Source organism: Agelaius tricolor, unplaced genomic scaffold, assembly GCF_023055355.1.
Source record: "Agelaius tricolor isolate 1412-34295 unplaced genomic scaffold, bAgeTri1.0.p SCAF_13, whole genome shotgun sequence".
Lineage (NCBI taxonomy): Eukaryota > Metazoa > Chordata > Aves > Passeriformes > Icteridae > Agelaius > Agelaius tricolor.
The window spans coordinates 6,061,152-6,082,228 of NW_027269273.1; the positions used below are offsets into that span (position 1 = coordinate 6,061,152).

Below are 21,077 nucleotides of genomic sequence, written 5' to 3' on the forward strand. Positions count from 1 at the left end.
TATTCCACAGCTCAAGGCAGGAATTGTGCTGGAGGATCCAAGTGATGCTGTTGGTGAGAATTATAGTTCTCGTGGCAGATAACATGATTCTTTTATACTAGGGGTTTAATAGGTTTATTATTGAGGGTTTAATGGGTTTATTACTCTGGGTTGGAAGTATTCCCAAGCCCCTCATTTGTGTTAAACAGCAAATCAAGTGTGGGTGGGAGTGTTAGATTGGATTTTGGACTTGTTTTGCAGGGAGATTACAGTTTGTGCCCACAGGACAAAATTAACATCTCCCAGATGCAGTCAGAGGCCACAGATATCTGAAATGTGCCTGACCTCTTTGTCATAAACCAAATATCTGTGAGTATTTTAAGGAGGGAACATCAGTCATCCATAAAGTTTGGACTTTCCTTCTTTCCTAAAGTTCAGAAAGGCTTTTCCTCTCTTTTGCTGCTTCTTGCCAGCTTTTACACAGCCTTTCACTTTTTAAATTTTCTTAGATGGATGGAGCAGCTCTTCTGGGAGGAAAGGCTGGGCAAAACTGGGATTATTCAGCCTGGAGAGGAGAAGCTCTGGGGTGACCAAATTGTGGCCTTCCAGTGCTGAAGGAGCTGCAGGAAACATGGAGAGGGACTGGGGACAAGGGATGGAGGGACAGGACCCAGGCAATGGCTTCCCAGTGCCAGAGGGCAGGGCTGGATGGGACATTGGGAATGAGGAATTGTTCCCTGGCAGGGTGGGCAGGCCCTGGCACAGGGTGCCCAGAGCAGCTGGGGCTGCCCCTGCATCCCTGGCAGTGCCCAAGGCCAGGCTGGAGCAGCCTGGGACAGTGGAAGGTGTCCCTGCCATGGCAGGGGTGGGAATGGATGGGCTTTAATGTCCCTTCCCACCCAAAGCAATCTTTGATTTTGGCTGTCTTGCTATTTCAAGGCAAAATTCTGCTTCTTTGTGACCCAAGTGCACACATATCCTTTGGAAAAACCCTGCAGGTTTTGTGGATATCCTCCAGGAACTTCATCATCCTACTGAACTCCCAGGTCATGGCAGCTTATCCTTCACTCCATTCAGAGTAGGATAAAGGAAACACCCTGTAAATTTTCAAATATTGGCATAATTTTCAAACACTGTCCTATTTTTAGGCATTCCACAAGCCAGAAGAACCCTGGGTGATTACTTCCATGGTCTCTGCCAATTCCTGTGCACCTGGAGGGTTAATTCCAAAACCAATTAAATGTGCTTCCAAACAAAACTGCACATTAAGAGCAGTTAAACCCTAAGACCAAATATAAATGAAAAGAAATGAAAATCCAAAAGCTCATGGCTGCAAACCTATCACTGGATGGGCTGGTGAACCCCCTACATGAGTTAGTCACATTTTAATGCTTCACAGCTTCAACCAGCCCAGCTTTCTTCAGGCTGGCACACAACAAAATCCTAACCTTAGAGACCAGGTTGTCCTTAAAGGATGATTAAAAATTTGGGGGTTTGATGAGTGTGTTCTTTGGCAATGATATCATCAAGAGATTAAACCAATGCATTTGCACACTAGAAAAAACCAAAACACCAAAAAGCCCTCCCAAAACAAAAACTTTCTAAATCACAGATGGAAAATACTGTTTAAACTCTGCACATTTAGCTGGGCTCCCAAATATTTCACTGAAGTTATTGTTTGGAATTTCTCTTGACTTTGAGTTGGAAGCAACTTTAAAGCCCATCCAGTGCCACCCCTGCCATGGTCAGGGACACCTTCCACTGTCCCAGGCTGCTCCAAGCCCTGTCCAGCCTGGCCTTGGACACTGCCAGGGATGGGAATCAGGCATCAAAACCCTAAAAGGGCATGAACCAGAAACATGAAATCACTGATTCAGAAGATTTAGTTTGGTGTCAAGCCAAAAGAGATAACAGGGCTTAAAGGCATCCCAAAATGTAAAGTGTCAGCAGACAAAACCAAGAAGTCCTTTCATGGAAAATCCTTGGACTCTCAACAATCAACTGCCACGAACATGCTGATAACAAATATCAATATTCCCGCTGCACTAAAGCACAAATATTATCTGGAGGGCAAAGATGCAGATGAATGCACAAATATAATAAATTTTGGGAACAGGGAAAACAAGAGCACAGCTTTTGAAATCCCTTTTGCTTTAAGAGGCCACGTTATGGGTGGCAAGGAGCTTTCTTAACCTCTTTGAGCTGTGCCCAAGCTGACCTAAGTTCAAGGAACAGTGGAAAAAGATGAGGAACTGTGGCTGCAGCCACTGCTGCCAAATATCCTCCAGGAATTCCCTGGTGCCAGCAGGAAGAGGTAATTTTGTCCAGCACTGATGGTCTAGAACGGAAATAAGCAGCCCAAATCTATAACCCCACCTCTTTCTCCTGATGCCACAGCTTTGGACTTGAGACATCAATCTTGTAAGGGGAATTTGCCTGTTAACAAACATGAAAATCCAGCTAGAAGCACATGAAATTCTTTTGTGACCAGCATCTCCATGAGGATTTTGAGAGAGACAGTGCTGAAAGCCTTATCAAAGTCCTTTCTATCCTCCCTGGGGACAAATTCCTTAATAAACTGAAGGAAATTATACCACCAAGGTTCCCTCCCAATGATCTTGTGATCATCTGACCACTTATAAGAAATGAAGTCTGAACTTTCTCTGCTTGGAGCTCACCTGCCACACTCTGATTCTCTGATTTTGGGGTCAGATTTGCTTTTTTATGGATTCTGACTCAAATCCCAGCTGCTCCTGTTGGTTTAACATCTATGAGATGAATTCAAACTGCATTGTTAGCCACTGGGTCATGCAGTGAGCAGGGGTCCTGGACTCACTCTGGGTATTTGAGATTTATTTCAGAGCCTTTGATTTTGCTCTTCCCCAAAGGCTTAGGTCCTTTTCTTTCTGTATTGTCCTCTCCTGCCATTAAATCCCCTTTTTTCCTGGATTTTTCCTATCTCTTTCACCTCTAATTTTAATTCCTTTTCCTCCTGGATTGTCCTCTCCTACCAATACATCTCCCTTTTTTCCTTTTTCCTCCACCTCCAATTTTCCTTGAAGTTGCTTTGAAGTCCAGGAAATTTGGGAATTTAATTTCAGGAGCCTGTACCTTAAACACAAACAAAATGCAATCTGCAGTGCAGGTTTTGGGAAATCACACTCTTCACACCAAAAACAAAGCAGTGGGGATTTAGGAAAACTCAGATTCCTTTCTAGACTTTTCCACAAGATACTGTAATGTAATAAAATCATAGAATCACAGATGCTTTGGGATGGAAAGCACCTTAAAGCTCATCTCATCCCAACCATTCCATGTGCATGGGCAATAATTCCTCACCAGCATTTTAAGGAGTCTTTTCTGCTTGTAGAAACACAGGAGGAGCTGCTTGTGGGAGATCTCCAGAGGTCATTTAGTCCAACACAACAAGCTTTACCCAACAGCCGTGAAATTTAAATTGGGCTTTAGATCCAGGGTTTACCACCTTATGAATTTATTAAATAAAAACAGGAGCACGTAAGAATTCACTGATACTCACGGACAGAAAGCTTTGTTGGGGAATAATTACATTTCATCAGCATTCAGGAGGGCTGGTACAGTACAACCAAATAAATTCCCCCAAATGTTCCCATTTTTTCCAGGAGGAAGAAGAGGTCCAGCCTAAAAATCAACTTTCTTAAGGCATTTCTTTTGTAACTTAAAACCAAGCAGGTGATAGAGGCATCACACACTGCAAACTGCTCTCATTACTGGAATTAATTTATCCTGTTTCCATTTTAGGGACCATCCAAGGGCCAGTGATACTTGAGCACATAATTCTTTATCCCCATTTTCCATCTCACTTCCATCCCTGCTGCTCTCTCTCCTTGATAGCAACACGTTCATGCTGGAGTTTTCACACAGTGCTGATCAATGACACCAAAGTATCCAACAACAAGTGAATTATGGGCTTGGGTGAAAGAATCTGGATATAAATAAAACCCCAAATGAATAAAAACTTCTGTCAAGGGATGCCTTTCCTCTCCAGGGCCCTATGAGCTCAACAGTTTTTTATTTAACCCCAGGCTGCTTTTTTAGAGTCTGCAACCAAACTGCTGGGGACTGTCTCCCCCTGCCCAAGGCTGTGAACATGCCTGCAAACCAATATATTGATCCCTTTCCTAAGTGTCATTCCATCTTTTCTGCCTCCCATGCCCCTGGGATTGATTAAAGTGCAGTGTACAATGCAGAACATCCTGATGCCCCATCTCCAGCTGGCTTAGACCGCAAGAAAGTGCCTGAATTTCACTGTGGAGTTTCCAGCTGGAGCTTTTTTGGATTCCTGGGGGCCCTTTGTGGAGACTTCCACCCAGCAGCAGCTGTGCTCCTGCCTTGCTGGGGATCCCCAGGATCAGAGGGGAAGCAGCAGCAGGAGGGAATCCAAGCCACCTCTGACTGCCCCAATTTAGAGAACACAGTGTGAAATAAAAGGATTGGAAACACATCTGCTCCACTGGCAGCATTATCCTGTCTGGTTTTTTGTTCTTTTCATCTTCAGGAGGCCCCTGGAGCGGCCACAGGCAGCACTCCTGTGCCAGTGCCTCCTGCAGCTCCAGCTGGCAGCAGAGCAGCTGGAGAGGGAGAGCACTCCCAAGGGTGGATGTTGCCTTCCTGCATGGAATAAATGCTCCAAACTGTGGCACTCACATTCTCTGATAAAATCCCTTCACCCAGGATTTTTCTCCTGGGGAGCTGAGAAGCCTCAGAGAAAAGGAAAACAATTCTTATCTCATTTGCTTCTCCCGTGTTGTGCTCACATGTGGAATGTGTTTGGAGATTGTTTACCCACAGGTGATTGTTTCATTGGATTCTGCTGGGAGTTGTTTTCACTCTCTGGCCAATCAGGGCCAAGCTGTGTCAGGACTCAGGAAAGAGTCACAAGTGTTCATTATTATCTTTTTAGCATTCAGTAAATGTCTTTTCTGTATTCTTTAGTATAGATAGTATAGTATTCTTTTATATTATATAGTATAATAAAGTAATAAATTAGCTTTCTGAGAACATGGAGTCAAATGCATCATTCCTGCCTTGGTCAGGACATTCCCAGCAAATTCAATACCAAACCCTCCCTCTCCCACAGGAAACCTCTCCCTGCCCTCCTGCTACACCTCCTTAGGAAAGCACCCCAAATATTACCCCAGTCCTTATGGGAATGCATTTCAAAGCCCAGCTTTCCCACTGCAAACAAAGCAGAGCATGGAAATCTCTGGGCTGTGGCAGGAGTTGTTCCTGGGGGTGTTCACATTGATTTATGCCCCAAACTGCCAAAAGTCCCCATCCCTGCAAGTGTCCAGGGCCAGCCTGGACAGGGCTCAGAGCAAGCTGGGATGGTGGAAGGCTTCCCTGCCCATGGCAGGCCTGGAATGGGATGAGATTTAAGATCCATCCCAACCCAAACCACTCTGACAATGGGCACCCAATCCTGATACCAAACCTCCTGAGTCAAAAATCCTGAGGGATCAAAGTGGTTGAGCACCTTTTCCATGTCCTTCCTCACCAGGTTCTCTGCTCCCATGAGCAGCAGGGACAGATCTTGGGTTTTAAGGTAAAAATCTCTTGCTAATTTTTTATTTTTCCCCCAGGTAAAATGGGAAGGTGACATTCCAAAGGGAAAGGGACATCACAAAATCTGTCTTTTTATTTCAAATTCTCTGTATGACTGCGTGCTCTGGTGGATTTTAGGCTTCTGTTTGAAATGAGTAAAAAGTTTTCTGAAAAGCAGCTTTGTTAATCAGTGGGCTAATTCTTGGTAGTGAAAACACACAGCACTATAGGGATTTCTTCTTTTACCAGGCTATTCCCACCTAAAATAGCCCTTTATGTACATTTTATCCACATTAAAGCTTCCATACAAAATTTATTCCCATTAACACCTCTCCCATACCTGCTGTGGTTTTATCTACAGTGAAGCACAACACACCAAAAGCTGTTTCAGTTTTTAAGGAATATCCTCAAACAACACAGCTACACCCAAACTCTGATCACCGTTATTTCAATAACCTCACTGGAGCCAGAAAAAAAAAATTCCAAATGCCCAAATTTGTCTTTTCTATACCCCAGAATGGCATTTCCAATGGATATCCCTACATCAATTTGCAGTTGTGAACATGAGAGAGGAGAAATACACCCAATATTTGGGCTATAAAGAAAAAGCTTTCTCCATCCAGGGATTAACAGGACAGGAGATGACAGAAGCAGTTTCTGTCACTCCAAGTAGGAATAAACTATCCCAAGACCACAATAAATATTTTCATTTCCACACAACTTAGAAATTGCAGTCATTTAGAAGCCAGGGAGCTTCTTGTGGCAATTATTTGTTGTATTTTACAGTTCAGTCACAGCTAAAAATAGAGGCAGGCTCGTGTTTGAGAAGATGATTGAGCCTTGAGGGCCCCAGCAAAGCACAAAATGGATTTGAAGGATATTTGGGACTGATTTGAAATGTTCCACCTGTGCCTTTTAGGATGCAAAATGAAAAACAACCACACAGGAAAGCAATGACAAAAAGCAGAGCAATAATTTAACCATTTTTCAAAACTGACTTAATTGCACCAAGGGATCCAAACTTTGTCCAAGACCAGCTCTGATTTCTTATGAAATAAAATAAGGATGGGAAGGAACATGATTATTATGGGTATTTGGGTTCCCATGGTACCCAAAATGTCCTGATTTCTGAAGCTTCTACTTAAGGAGCTCCCATTTTCTTTTGATATGGTTGCTGCTGGGAAAAAAAAAAAAAAGGTTCATTTTCCACCTAAATTCCTGAAAAATGCTTCCCAATTCCTCTTTTACCTACAGTTCCTGCTGGATCCAACCTTAGTGCAGCAGATAGGAGACATTATATTCAACTTCTGGATTGAAAACCCCTCTAATTAATATTTCCTTCTTTCTCTTGAGTCAGGAGAAACAACCATTACAAAAAAAAAAAAAAAAAAAAAAGTGATGTTTTCTTCAAGAGACTAAATCCTCATCCAGAACACCCCCATGTGTTATAACGATTTACAACTTCAAACCCTCAAATTTACATTATCCCCTATTTTTATGCCAGGTCAGCAATTATTTCACTCAAGAATTTAACTGATTTTCCCCTTAATGGCCTCAAAATTTCCTCTAGGTGTGACAATTTCCTACACCCGGGTGTCACTTGCTCAGCACGTTTGAATTCTATCTCAAAACAAATCATTTAAAAATGTGGCAACACTGTTTTGACCCTGTAAATCTGTTACCAGCAAGATTTACAGTGGAATTTCCCAAAAAAGCAAGCTTTTTAATGTGCTATTTTTAAGTGACAAAGTGTGTTCAATATTTAGCACAGGGAAGAAAACAATTCCAATATTTTTAAACCCCCAAATGCGACTTTGTAGCCACAAATGGAGAGTTTGCATTTCAGCTGAAGATATTTGGATGGGTTTTTGTCTGAGGCACAATTATTTTGTGCTCCTTCCTCATCATCTGCACAGCTTGGATAATAAAACACACAATTTTATTGACTTACCCTTACTTGACCAACAAAAGCATTGGCTTCCTCTTCCTGCACAGAGAGGTTTTTGGGGAGAAACATGTCAAAAACTGGTCCGTTGTCATTGACATCTGTCACCACTATATTGACAGTAGCAGTCGAAGTCTAGGCAGAAAAAGAACATTTTGAAGAAATTCTCTTTATTTTACAGCTTCCCCAGTGAGAACTCTGCTGTTACCTATTGGGCAGAACTACAGGTAAGCAGATAATCAATTTTTTAAACATGTTTTTGTGAAAAGAGAAGTGTTTCAAGTGTTTATTTTGAATTTTTGGAAGACAAAACAAGCCCCAGACTGACTCATATATTAGAGATGCATGAAAACTATTATTATATTATTATTATATATTTTATATATAATATATAAATATTATATATAATATATAAATATTATAATATAATTATATAATATGACATAATATAAATATTATAAATATATAAAATATATATTATTATATTAAAACTATTATTATATTATTATATATATCATATATTAGAGATGCATGAAAATCAGTTAGCTTTTAGATTTTATACAGTACTTTAAGAATTTAAGGAGTATTTGGTGTGAGTGGATGGAAAAATCTGGAAATACCAAAATTTGCCAGAATGTGAAAAGAAAATTAGTGATTTATCAACCAAAACACACCACAGTGATGATTAACTAAGCTGATGAAGTGGCACAATCATCCTGTATCATCCTCCTGCATCATCCTCCCCCCACCCCACCCTGATGTTCTATTTTGCAACCCAATTTTAACATTCCAGGAGGAGGGAACAGCAGAATTAACTGTATTTGATATGAAATGTCAACAAAATATGTCTATGCTACCTATGGAAGTTTTCTCTCCCAATCCAAAAGGTGGAGAGGCATTGGCTTGAGTCACATCCCTTTTCTCTGCTCCCAGAGACTGAGAGCTCCAGATCAAAACACCACTTTGTTGTATTTATTTTATTGAGTCCAATATATTGAATTTTAAATCAAATCATCCAACTCAGTGTCTTAAAGCTCTCATCTTGCGTGTTCTGATGCTTTGCATCAAATTCCTGTGAGGGAAATTTGGGCCCTCTTGGGGGGCCTGGAGCATGTCCAGGGCAGGGAACGGAGCTGGGGAAGGGGCTGGAGCCCCAGGAGGGGCTGAGGGAGCTGGGCAGGGGCTGAGCCTGGAGCAAAGGAGGCTCAGGGGGCCCTTGTGGCTCTGCACAACTCCCTGCCAGGAGGGGACAGCCAGGGGGGGCCGGGCTGTGCTGCCAGGGAACAGGGACAGGACAAGGGCAAAGGGCCTCAAGCTGGGCCAGGGGAGGCTCAGCTTGGACAGCAGCAGCAATTTCTGCATGCAAAGGGTGCTCAGGCCTTGGGGTAGGTTTTAAAGGGGAGGGTTGGAGCCCCCACACCTGGAAGTGTTTAAAAAATGAGAGGATGTGGCACTTCACAGTTGTGGTTTAGTTACAAGGTGGTGCCTGGTCACAGGTTGGACTTGATGAACTTGGAGGTCGTTTCCAACCATAAAAATTCCATGATTCCATAAAATGTTCATGACAGGACACTCACAGGGATTACACTGGGCAGATGTGAACCCAGAAGAAATCCTTTTGCTTTAGGAAGAACAAACCTGTTTAAAAGTGGCACCTCACAGGCTTCATAGGGAAACCTGCAACCATCTTCCCTTAACAAAAACCCCCAAACAGCAAAATAAAGAAAAAAACCAAAAAAACCAAAACCAAACAAAACCCTAACCAAAAAGTCTGAATGGAGACCTGCATCATCTGGTGCTCTACTGGCATCACAATCAGCAATTCCCAGCTCCAGATGCAGCTGCTGTGCTTTCAGTGTCCCAAAAGCTCTCAACATCTGCATAAAATAACTCCTCACCACTTAAAAAAATTCAAAAATCCAGAGGATTTTGAACCAAGACAGCACAAGGTGCTCCCAGGCTGGCACCTTCTGTTTACTGAGCCCCAGTTATTTGCTAATTGTTCCTGCCATTCCCACATTGCATTTCTAAAAGGAAAATGCACTTTCTGCCTTCTTGTCCAGGCAAAAACCACTCCAGAACGTTTGCTCTGCTGTGATGCACACTGAATGTAAATCAGCTTTTCCAAAGGTAACTCAGCTCCATGAAATTCAGGGAAATAAACACCCTCACATTTAATAAACTGAGGCAACATGGTGTTAAATAACAACGGCTTAAGGGAGGAATTCCTATTAGGAAAAGATTTCTTTTCATTCCAGATAATTTTCACGGGCTGTGGTTGATCATCTGCAGCATTTTGTTCTCTTTGAGAGGATTTTATAAGGAGAAAGGGAGGAAGGAAAAGAAACTTTTGGGATTTTTTTTCCCAACTGTTGCCTAAGGATTTTCAGTATTTTTCACATTCCTGGCCATTTTTTACTCATCTTAAGCACCCTCCCTGTCAGCCAACACATGCAGGTCAGTGCTCCACTAATATCTAATTTAGATGTCATATCTAAATTTTCACTTCTGAATTTAAAAGGCAAGAGTTTTGCAAAGAAATAATATTTTGCAAGGGAAAAAAACAAAAAACAAACAAAAAAACCACCTTAATGAGATACCAAATAGTAGAATTAATTTGGGAAATTTTATCAAATGCTCCTCTCCCTAAAGTTGTGTTTGTTAAAATAAGATTCTGTAAGAAGACCAACATTTCAAGTAATCCCTGTTTTTATATGAGTCATAGCTCAGAAAATTATCAGCTGTGAATGAATTCAGAAATCACTGCAATAAGACCAATATTTCAAATAATCTTCCTTTTTTATTAACCACAATCTAGCAAATGACCAACAGTGGGTAAAATCACAAGGAGCATTCAAAGCAGACTGGGTTAGCAGCAACCCCCTGGCTTCTCTTCCTTAAAATCAGTAACAGACCCTGAAACTGAGAAAAATGCTTCAAAATCTCCCTATTTCACCCAAATACAGGAGACATTTGTTATCTCACTGCTGTCTCAGCAATGCCCACCTTTACCATGAAGTGAGACTCACCTGTGTGTCTTGGAGGCAGCACTTCTCTCATTAACAGCAGAAAGTGCCGTGATCAAAGATTATTGACCAAAACCAACGTTTTTACATCCCCATTAGATGGCTCCAAAGATTTGTTGAAGCTCCAACCTCAGATTGATGGGCTGTTCTGAAAAAAGCCCTTATTTGACAAACCAGAATGAATTACAGGGGCTCCTCCTGAACTGCAGCACGGAGCAGGGTTGGGAACAACTTCATCAACCCTGCTGGGAATCATGAAAAAGTCACCGGACACTCAAATCCCACTGACTAAATAATCACTGCCCATGTTCAGGGATAAACCAGAGCCTCTTGCCAGCCTTACACTGGATCAGAACATATGGAAAAATGTGGAGACCCTGCCACAGGGTGCCCAGAGCAGCTGTGGCTGCCCCTGGAAGTGTCCAAGGCCAGGCTGGACAGGGCTTGGAGCAACCTGGTATAGTGGAAGGTGTCCCTGCTCATGGCAGGAGGTGGGATTGGGTGGGCTTTGAGGTCACATAAAAATCATGGAATCACAGTTTGTGTTGGAAAGGACCTTAAATCCATCCAGTGCCACCCCTGCCATGGCAGGGACACCTTCCACTGTCCCAGGCTGCTCCAGCCTGGCCTTGGGCACTGCCAGGGATGCAGGGGCAGCCCCAGCTGCTCTGGGCACCCTGTGCCAGGGCCTGCCCACCCTGCCAGGGAACAATTCCTCATTCCCAATATCCCATCCAGCCCTGCCCTCTGTCAGTTTGAACCCATTCCCTGTGTCCTGTCCCTTGTACAGAGTCTCTCTCCACCTGTCCTGTAAAGTGAATTCAGAAATTTCTTAAAGAATTATGAAAAATCACTGAGGTTTGTAGAGGATGCTAAAAGAGGCTGAGAAGAAACAAAAAAAGGTCTTCATAAATAATTAAATACCCCTAAAATTCTTTAAAGAATTGGTTCCCTGAAATAATGAGATACACCTAATTCACAACTGGTTTTCCAGGGCTACACCTCATGCAAATCCAGCACAGGAAAGTTTGAAAACTGCTTTGCCTGGTTAAAAATGAGGATTTTCTACAACACAATCATCAAGCACAGTTTGGGAAGGAATCCTAAAGCTATTCCTGGAAATTTAACCAGGGAAAAAGTCATCTCAGCCTCATATCAGGCATTTCCTATTCATTACTGGAGAAACCCTGCTAACTTCTCTTTTATAATGAACATAAATAAAAGATCCAGAGCAGCAGTTTATATCTTTCTTAGGGGCCCTCAAATATTTCTTACATAGATAATTCTTCCCTAAGCAATAATTGTAAAATTTACATCAGCTGCACAAATTCCAAGGACGCCAGGCCCTGATAAATGTTATGGATGATAAATCTGAAGGAAATTCCACTTTGTTTTTATTTTATTTGTACCCTGTCATTTAAATTGAAGTTGGGAATTGATGAGAGCATTCTGTGCCTTGGAGAGGAAACATTCTCGGCTCTGATGCCGAGCAAGTTTAGTAATTTGGACAAACTCTCAGACAAACCTGTCATGTTCAGAGATCAGCAGTTTGCAAATGATACAATTGGAGGCAAAGCCTTTATTTGATCAAAAAAGAAATGGTAAATAATTCTGCTGATCTCCATATCAGGATTTATTGATATTCATCTCAAGAAAACCATATTTGAGTGGGGACAGAATTAACCCTTCTATGATTCCATTTTCAGACCTTCTTCCCTTCCATGAGAAGTTGAAAAGAAGTATCTCCCAACCCTCTCCAAGCTATAAAGAGGAAATTGCCAGCTGGACTGCAAAGAAATTTTGGAGAGAAGAGGGGAAGGGAAGTGCAATTCTGTAGCTTGTCAATAATTACACTAATGAGAAAAAATCCCAATAAGCCTGGAGATGAGACAAAGAGAAAAACTGTCAAAACTCCAAAATAAAGCCCAAAGGGAAAGCTCCCAAAATGAAAACCTCATACATCACAAAAGAGAACAGAAAATATGGAAAGGAAGAGAAAATCATGGTCATTTAAGGAACATCCTTGACAAATAGAGAGCTTTCTCTTTCTTCTAACAAAAGCCATTTGTGTTTATTTCAAACTTCTCCCTCTGAAAGGTAAAGATGGGAATTCTTGCTTTGGAATTGCATCCAAACACACCTCAATTTGTGAACACAAACTGAGCTTGGAATGTGGTTTTTCCTTCACATTCCACTTTGCCCACCTACAACTAAAAGCTCATTACTTGGGAAATAAAAGCATTTTCCTGCCTGCCCAATTGTTTGTTGTGTCGGACTGTTAACAGTGACAGGTTGTGTTTTCCAGGGAAAACCCACAATCCTGTTAATGCTCCAGTCATAACTCAGAACAACAATAACATGGGAAGCACAGCTGAGCATTTTAAGCAATCAGGAGCATTCCAGGGAAGAGTAATGGAAAGGTGGCAGCCAGGCCACCCCATTCCATGGAAAGCCAAGGTGCTGGGTGAGGGCCTCAGTGGCTCTGGATTAATTTTGATGGAATTAACAGTCCCCCAAAGTCAAGTGGTGTCACCATGACTGCCACCACACCATATTAAGCAGTTAAATCAGCCTTGGGGCTTAGAAAAGAGAAACCTCAATTACTCCATGCCACAGCAGTCTTGACAAAGCTCTCTTAGGCCCTTTGGTAATGACACAGAAAAATGAGCAAGAAAAAATCCGAAAACCTTAAATGGTAATGACACAGAAAAACAAGCAAGAAAAAAATCTAAGACTCTTAAAACCCTCCAGAAATTCAGGTGTGTGGGACCACAGACTTTGCAAATGCAAAAATGAGCTCAACAGCATTGATGATGATGGGGGTTTCTTTAAAGAATATCAGGGATCAAAAGGAGAGCCAATACCATATTGTATCCTACCCTAAATTCCAGTGGATTTTAGGGCAGGCATAGAGCACTGGCCTGCCCTGGTGGCAGCTGTGGAAGAAGGAGGTCCAAGATGAAGAATCCAGGAATTGGAAAGGAAAGAGCAAGATGTCTTCTCCAGTATGGGAGGAAATGACCTGGAGTTGTGCCAGGGGATGTTTAGCTTAGATATGAAAGAAAATATCTTCACCAAAAGCATTGTGAAATACTGGAACAGCTTCTGAGGAAGTGGTGGAGTCCTCATCCCTGGAAGGAAGTGTTCAAGACACGTGTGGATGTGGCACTTGAGGACATGGTAGTAGTGGAGCTGGTTGATGGTTGGGTTTGATGATCTCAGGGGTCTTTTCTAACTTTAAGGATTCTTGGACATTGCTAACTATGGGAAAGGCATATCCTGAAGAAACAGTGCTCCCCACAAGTGTGAGGCTGGGGCTCCTGGACCCACAAGCTCATGTGGGAGGTGTCCTGCTGTCCTCCAAACTCCTGGAGATACCAGAATGGGAAGAAAAATCCATTTTAATGGGTCTCCCTGAGCCAAGAAAGATGCTGTCAGGGCTGGGGATACCTGAGCCTTGCTCAGCTCCATGGAGAAAAACATCCCAGGTTTTCTGAGAACAAGAGAGCCATCATGTTGAGACAGAAAGCTTCCAAAGCAGTCTGGGATAGATTTCTTCCTGTAAGCATCAACAATTTTCAAGCATAGCAACCTTTCCCAGCTGTGGTATTCCAGGATTTTATACACTATTATTTAAAAACTCAGGAGCAGAAGTTTTGCCCTTTTGCTTTCATGTCATAGTGGCTAAAAATCTTTGTTCACACAGAGTTTGGCTGGGAAATATTGTGGATATTGAAATTCTGGAGTGCTGGCCCCAGTTTCTGAACCACTGAATCCCTGGGTGAAGCTACAAACACTGAACTTACTCAGGTGAGTATGAAAGACCAATACAAATGTTCCCTTTTCCCCCACTCTGTGAGGGCTTTTTGGTCATCTTTATGCTTGAAAGGTATGGATTAAATAACCACATTTAAATTGTCAGTGCCTGAGGAACATCAGCTCCTGAGACCTCCTGTGCAACTGGAACTTATCTGGGGATCCTATGACTGCTGTTCACAAAACCAAGCTGCAAAAATGTACAAATACCAATTATTCATGGTGCAACTGTGGAGGAAAGTTCTGCTGCACTGGGTTTGTGTGGCAAGCTTCTGATAGTGGGGGGTTATAAGATTCCTAAGTCTTTGCTCATATTTTTCTTCCCTGTCCAGCTGAGGAGGGCAGGGGTAGAACAAGGTCAAGCCATCACATCTCACTGGAAAAAAAACCACAACAAATACAACAAAACTCCCTGCACACCAGTAAAGTATTTTCCCTTTGAATGCCTTTCAAATTAAAAAAAAAAACCCAAGCAAATACAAGAAATAAAATCCAAAAGCTGACTTTAAGTAGGTTTGACTCTAATAGCTGGTTTCATGTTGGATGGAAAGGGATCAGGTTGGATATGTTACCAGCTAAAATATGTTAATGGGATTTAAATGACATTGTACCTGCCTGGGGAATTAATTTTGGGATTTCAGGCAAACTGCAAGAAGGCATCTGGTGACATCATCAGTTTTCTGTAGGCATTAATGGAACTGTTCACAAAAAGCAGAGCTGGATGACAAGCAGCAGGTGAATGGGCTTGGGGAGCAGTGGTTTTGTAATTTTAGATTTTTTTTTTTTTCCTAGAAAGACTCTGCTGCTTCCTGCTAAAAACTAGTTTAAAAGCAAAATTGCTCCATGAAATGGAACCACTTGGACTAAGGATTTGTGTCCTCAGAAGGCTTTGGCATGGTACCAACCAGGAACTATGAGGGAGTCCTGACCCTCCTCCAGGAGAAGCCTGTCAAACAGCAGGAGCACATCCAGAAGAGCTGCAAATCGAGGGAATTGTAAAGACACAGGGAAGCCTGGCAAATCAGTCACACCCACTGTTTCCTGGCATGGAAAAGGCCTGGAGATTTAATGGCTTGGTTCAGCTGCCTTGTTTCATCCATTTGTTTGCAAAATGAAAGCCAAGGAGCTTATCCAGCCTTTTTTGTAATCCTGGCAAGCCCAGCTCTTAACCCTTTCCAGCTGCTGGCATCAGGAGCTTTGGTCAACTGAGTCCTATTGCTGGACAATCTCGAGAAGAAAGGTGCCCCACCACTGACAGAAAATATGAACCACAGAAAGCAGCTACAGGCAGGGAAGGGACAGTGACAAAAAACCCCAACCAGGCAGAGGGAAAATGCTCAAGCTACAGAGCGTGCCCATGTTTCACCCTGAGAGCGATGCACACACAGCTGCAACATTCCAGGGCAAAACATCTGGTATGAAATCACAGAGTCATGGAATCAACACGGCTGGAAAAGATCTCCAGGATTATCAGATCTGCTCTGTGACTGATCCTCGTGCCAGAGCACTGAGTGCCACCTCCAGCCCTTGCTGGGACACCTGCAGGGCTGGGCACTGCAAAGCTCCCTGGGCAGCCTCTGCCAATGGGATTGAGGGAGGAGAGGAGATGAGATATCAGCGGATGGAGTTCTTAAAGTGGATTTTGTTGTTACAACCAGTAACAAGAACTTCAAGAGGTGTTCAACAGCACAGTCCAGGGCCAGCTCTAAAGGAGCCCTCCATGGTATATTTTGGGTGGTTTTTCCAGAGCTGAGCTTCAAACACTGTATCTCAGCTCACATACAACTATTTTCTGCTAAGCACTGTGCCATGATTAACAGGATTTCCTTTCAAAACCCCAACTATCACCTTCAGAATGTTAGAATTAATAAGCTGGCCACTTAATCCCGGGGCAAAGCGAATGGATCTCTCTCTAGATGAAAGGAAAAGGAATGAGCTTTTCAGTCCCCTTTTTTTTTACATCCCTGAGAGTATTTCAGGAGCGTAACACAGCCTGAACCAACTTGCAAGTCTTTAATTTACATCTTCAGATTTCCCAGCTGAGAGTTTGAGATCAAAACCACCAAACTAGCAGCTGTGAGAGGAGTTCATGAAGAACAAACCCACAAAAGCTGTAACCAGATTTTTCATGGAAAAGGTGGAGACTCTGATAATTACTCCATGTTGTCACTAAATTGTATAAAGGCTTCCTTGATATTTTTGGGTGTGTGTGGAAATTCTGAGTAAATCCTGAGTAGGAAAGTAAAGATGGTAAGGTAAAGAACCAAAACCAGCATGAGATAGAAAAAATGAATGAGATTTTCTTCTGTCACAATGAGAACAGGTCCGAATCCCAGAATTTTCATGATCACTCTATAGCAATGTGTGAAACAGAGACAGCTCTGTTTCAATCTCAAATCCTTCTAGAACAGCCCATTCTTGTTATTTATTAATTATTATTCATATTATTTTAGATCTGCCCTTATACAGAAGGTCAGATGTACAGAGATTTCTCCCCCACCTGTGCTACTATTCCATGGCAGAACTGCTGCATTCCCAGCAGCACAATCCAGCTGCAAACTTTCAGGAAAAATAATTCCATTGCCTCTGTCTGATCAATAAACACATATCCTTAAATAGTCCACCATTTTATAATATGAAAATTGAAAAAAAAAAATCACCATTTTGTTATATTAAACACAAGTGTGAGCAGCAGTTGGTGGGGCTGGTTGTGGGGTCATAGATTGGTGCAAACATACAAGACCTGGAGATAGCTCTTGACAAAAATTTGTTATTTTTGAAAGAGAAGTGGGATTTTCCCAGATTTTTCTGGAAATCTGGACAGTCAGTTGTGGAACAGGGCTGGAAAAAGTACAAATCACCAATAAAACTTCCACATCTGGGAGAAAGGAAGAAGAGAACCAGGTATTGAATAGCACAGAGAAGAAACAGAAGATGAACATCTGTAAATACAAAAACCCTTGGCTATTAAAGAATAACACAAAGCAGCAGCAAAATCCCTTTGTCCATCATCAAGGCAGAGACACACAGGCTTCACCCACACCAACCAAAGGAAAACTCCCAGATTTCAGATAGGTTTGGTCAAGATCCATGGAAAACACACAGTCAGACCACATGGAGGTGGCCAGTGCTGTCCAGCCCCTTGACACTCAGATGCCTCAGGTTTAGCTTTTCTATTTTTCACATTCTGCGCTGCTTTGGTGTGTGGGTCTGAGCTTCACATTGAGGGATGGTGAGCTCTGTGCACAGAGCAGGGAGACAAAACAATTCCTGCTCCAGCTGGGACCTAGGACAAATGATCCAAATCTCAGGCCCAAGAGCACAAACAACGTGGGCTGAAGAGAGAAAAACAAGCAGGATGGGACTTCACAACCTGAATCTGCAATTGGACAATGAACTCCAATATGCAAATGGAGCAGAACTGATCAAAGTGACAGACCCTGTGACCAGGTGTCCATTTTGTGCCCATTTTGGTTCACCTTGGGTGCAGCCCTGGCTGGGCTCTTGTGCTGCCCAAGGTGGATCCATGGAGGCCTTTTGATAAATCCCTGCTTTATTCTTTAGCTCTGATCTAGGTCAGCCTTCCCAAGGCCCCACCAGACACTCACCCCGTCGGGTCTGCCGTCCGAGGCCGTGACGATGAGGATGTAGCGGTCAGTGCTCTCTCTGTCCAGGGGCTTTCCCAAGGACAGCAGGCCAGAGCTGGCAATGAAACAACACCAGGACACGTTAGCAGGACACCTGGGAGAGGTCTGTGAGCACCTGAGCTCCACCACCTTGCTGAAACCAAGGCTCCTCTTTGTAGGAGCTTTTAGGCTTTCTGTGGGTGAAAGCCAAGAAAAGCCTGGAGCCAATTCCTAATGCCTTCCACTTGGATACAGGAATAATCCTGGATTAAAACATCAGCCTGTCTCAGGAGGTTTGGGTATTTAGAGTCACAATGTTTCCCTCACACCAAATTAGAATTCTTTTGCACCAGGAATTAATAAGCCTCAGGTTACTTCTGTCCCATCATTTATTGTGGGAAGTCAGCTCACTGCCCTCCCTTCCTCCTGCAAGGAAAAGAATACTTTGGATTGCAAATAATAATTAATAGCTAATAAAAGGTAAAATAGGGGGTGGTGGGCCAGGCACACACCAATCTGGTGCTTACACTTCATAATTAACCCTCTCTTTCTCACTCTATTTAAGCTGGAATTCAATTTAATGAAAATACAGTTCTTAAACAATGCTCAAAAGGCTTTTCACTATAGGCTAAACCATAACAGGTCAGGAAATTAAAGCAAAAATTGTCCCTGCCATTAGTCAGGAGCTGACAGGTAAAAGGGTTTTAATTAATCCCTGGCCACTCTTTTAAATGGAATCTTTCCACCTCAGTGAGTTTCTCTTACCCAAAGTGTTTAAAATAAATAAACAGTGGCCAGTGACAAAGCCCAGAGTGGAATTTGGCTCAGAGAGCTCTCATGAATGGCTGACAGCCCCTGGAAGGAGCAGCTGAAGGTGTTTGAGCACAACCCTTTTCTCTCAGCTCCTCATTTCCTGGGCTGACAAGTTCCAAGCCTGTTTTCCAAGGGTTTTCCACTTACCTCTGAGAGAGATTAAAAACTTGCTGAGGATCTCCATTCTGAATGAGGTATTTGATGGGGTCGCCCTCTCTATCAAAAGCCTTTAGGGAAGGAAAAAAAAGGATAAAATCAGTCAGTGACAAAGGTTTCCTCTCTTCCCTTCTATGCAGAAACTTGGGAATTAAGTTTTAGGAAAGTTTCCCACAGGGATGACACCAATCCCTGTTTCTAAGGCAACTTTGGTTATTGATGGGCTACTCAAGATAAAGCTGGAGCACATCAGAATTCCTATGCTGTACAGAAATGACAATATCCTGAATGTAGGATAATAATTGCTATTAATTATTAGTAATCATCTGATTATCAAATTACAGCTACATCCAGCAGCACGAGTATGAAATTCAGGCTTTAATAATTTACTTCTATTTTTCTGCAGCTCCACACTGATTAGACTGAACTTGCAGTTTCCTTTCTTCCCATTTTCCATTTCTTATCAAGATCCCTCTTTCTGTTATTTTATTAGAATCCCAATCTTTGGCTGATGCTCCAGTGAGTTCCAACTGCAGCGCTCACCCTCCCCAATAATTTGCTTTTTGGGGGTTGAAGATCAGGGTAAGACCTTTAAGAACAGACATTAATAGCACCAAAATGAGGATATTCCACCTATTAGGTGGAAAAAAAATCTTTCAAAAGTTGAATAAACCACTTTTGATGCCTCTCCTGGTGCCACCCGAGGCCATTTCCTCTGGTCTAGAAGAGAAGAGGCCAAACCCCCCCTTGCTCCTGTCAAGTTGTTGCTGTGGACCACAATCAAAGGCTGCACAGCTTTGAGCTGACCACCAGTTTTTGAGATAAAAACCCAAGACAAATAACAAAAAACCCAACTCAAATGCCCCCCCAAAATTAAGAGCAGAAGCACAAACCATTTAAATGTGCAGGCAGAGAAGGGAATGCAGTAAGAAAAAAACTTGGCTTAGCCAAATAAAAAACAGGAGCTAAGTCAGATAGAAAGGATAAGCACAAAGAAAGAGCAAGAAAAACTGGATGGGGACACAGTCAGAAGAAGTCAAGGCAAAATTGGAACACAAACAGGAGAGAACACAAAGGATAACAAAGAAATGTTTAAATCACAGAAGGAACCTGAGGAGTGGTTTGAAAAGCAGAAGGGATGATGTTGAGAAGGTCAGAGAGGTAAAACTGCCCCATTCCAGCTCCAAACCAAATTAACTGGGGCAAAACTTCAGCTGAGAGCTGGGCAAGAGTCAGGCAGGGAAGATGTTCATGAACAGACCATCTTTGAGTCAGCTGCTGGAATTCAAGCCTGGTGAAGTCCATCCTGGTGTATACAAGGGCTAGAGGAACCTCAAAACCATCAGAGATTTTATTTTTTTTGGGCACTCCCAGAGAACTAAAATGCTGGAAGGCAAATCCAAGGTCTATCCTTCATGGAGGAATGAGCCAGGAAATCACACTGTGATTTCCTGGTGGAGTGCAATTCCCAGAAACCCAAATACCCAAATTATTTGTAAGATGGATGACACAGAACTTCTCCAGCACACAGGGATGCTGAAGCAAAGTTTAATCTGATTTTCCAACAGGACAACAAGTCCCCTGAACAGGGCAGAAACTGTGGATCATTAAAGTAGCTGAGCCATGGTGCAAGCTTTTCCTATTGTTTGTTGGGATATTTTCACAAAAGAATTCCAACAGCAGTCTCCAAGTGGAGGGTGGGATTAAGAAAGAATTAAACCCAATATCAAAGTGAAGGCCAGGCAATAGTGAGTGGTTCTAGTACTGACTCAGTTCTGCATGGATTTGTACAGCTCTCCCAGCACTGATCAATATTCCCATCCACAACATCAATGACAGACTGGGAAAATTGTTTATAGACTCCATGGGTGGCAGTGAGTGACAGGAAGTGTGGGTGGAATTTGGATCTCCTTGGCCTGAGGACATGAACAGTCAGGACCTGAGCCAAGAACACAAAATGCTGCAAGCACTGGGGGCAGACCATGCGAGGAGCTGGCATCTCTGAGGGCTGTCCTTGGTCCTGAATCACCACAATCCCATGGTTGCTCCTGTCTTTAGCCCTTTGTGCTCCTTTTGCCTTCCCTGCAGGGCATCCTGCCCTCCCTTCACATTAAGTTGTCTCAGGGGTATCAT

At 42.7% G+C, this 21,077-nt stretch overlaps 1 protein-coding gene across 3 annotated transcripts in view; it reads right to left on the bottom strand.

The window, feature by feature from the left end:
- The window catches only part of PCDH15 (protocadherin related 15), a 642,625-nt gene that overhangs the window by 99,714 nt on the left and 521,834 nt on the right, over positions 1 to 21,077 (bottom strand). For all 3 annotated transcript variants that reach the window (XM_071438580.1, XM_071438579.1, XM_071438578.1), the window contains 3 exons: positions 18,936 to 19,015; positions 17,958 to 18,051; positions 7,514 to 7,642 (listed from right to left, as the gene is read on the bottom strand). In XM_071438580.1, coding sequence (XP_071294681.1) covers positions 7,514 to 7,642; positions 17,958 to 18,051; positions 18,936 to 19,015 — 303 coding nt within the window. The remainder of the gene's footprint in view (positions 1 to 7,513; positions 7,643 to 17,957; positions 18,052 to 18,935; positions 19,016 to 21,077) is intronic.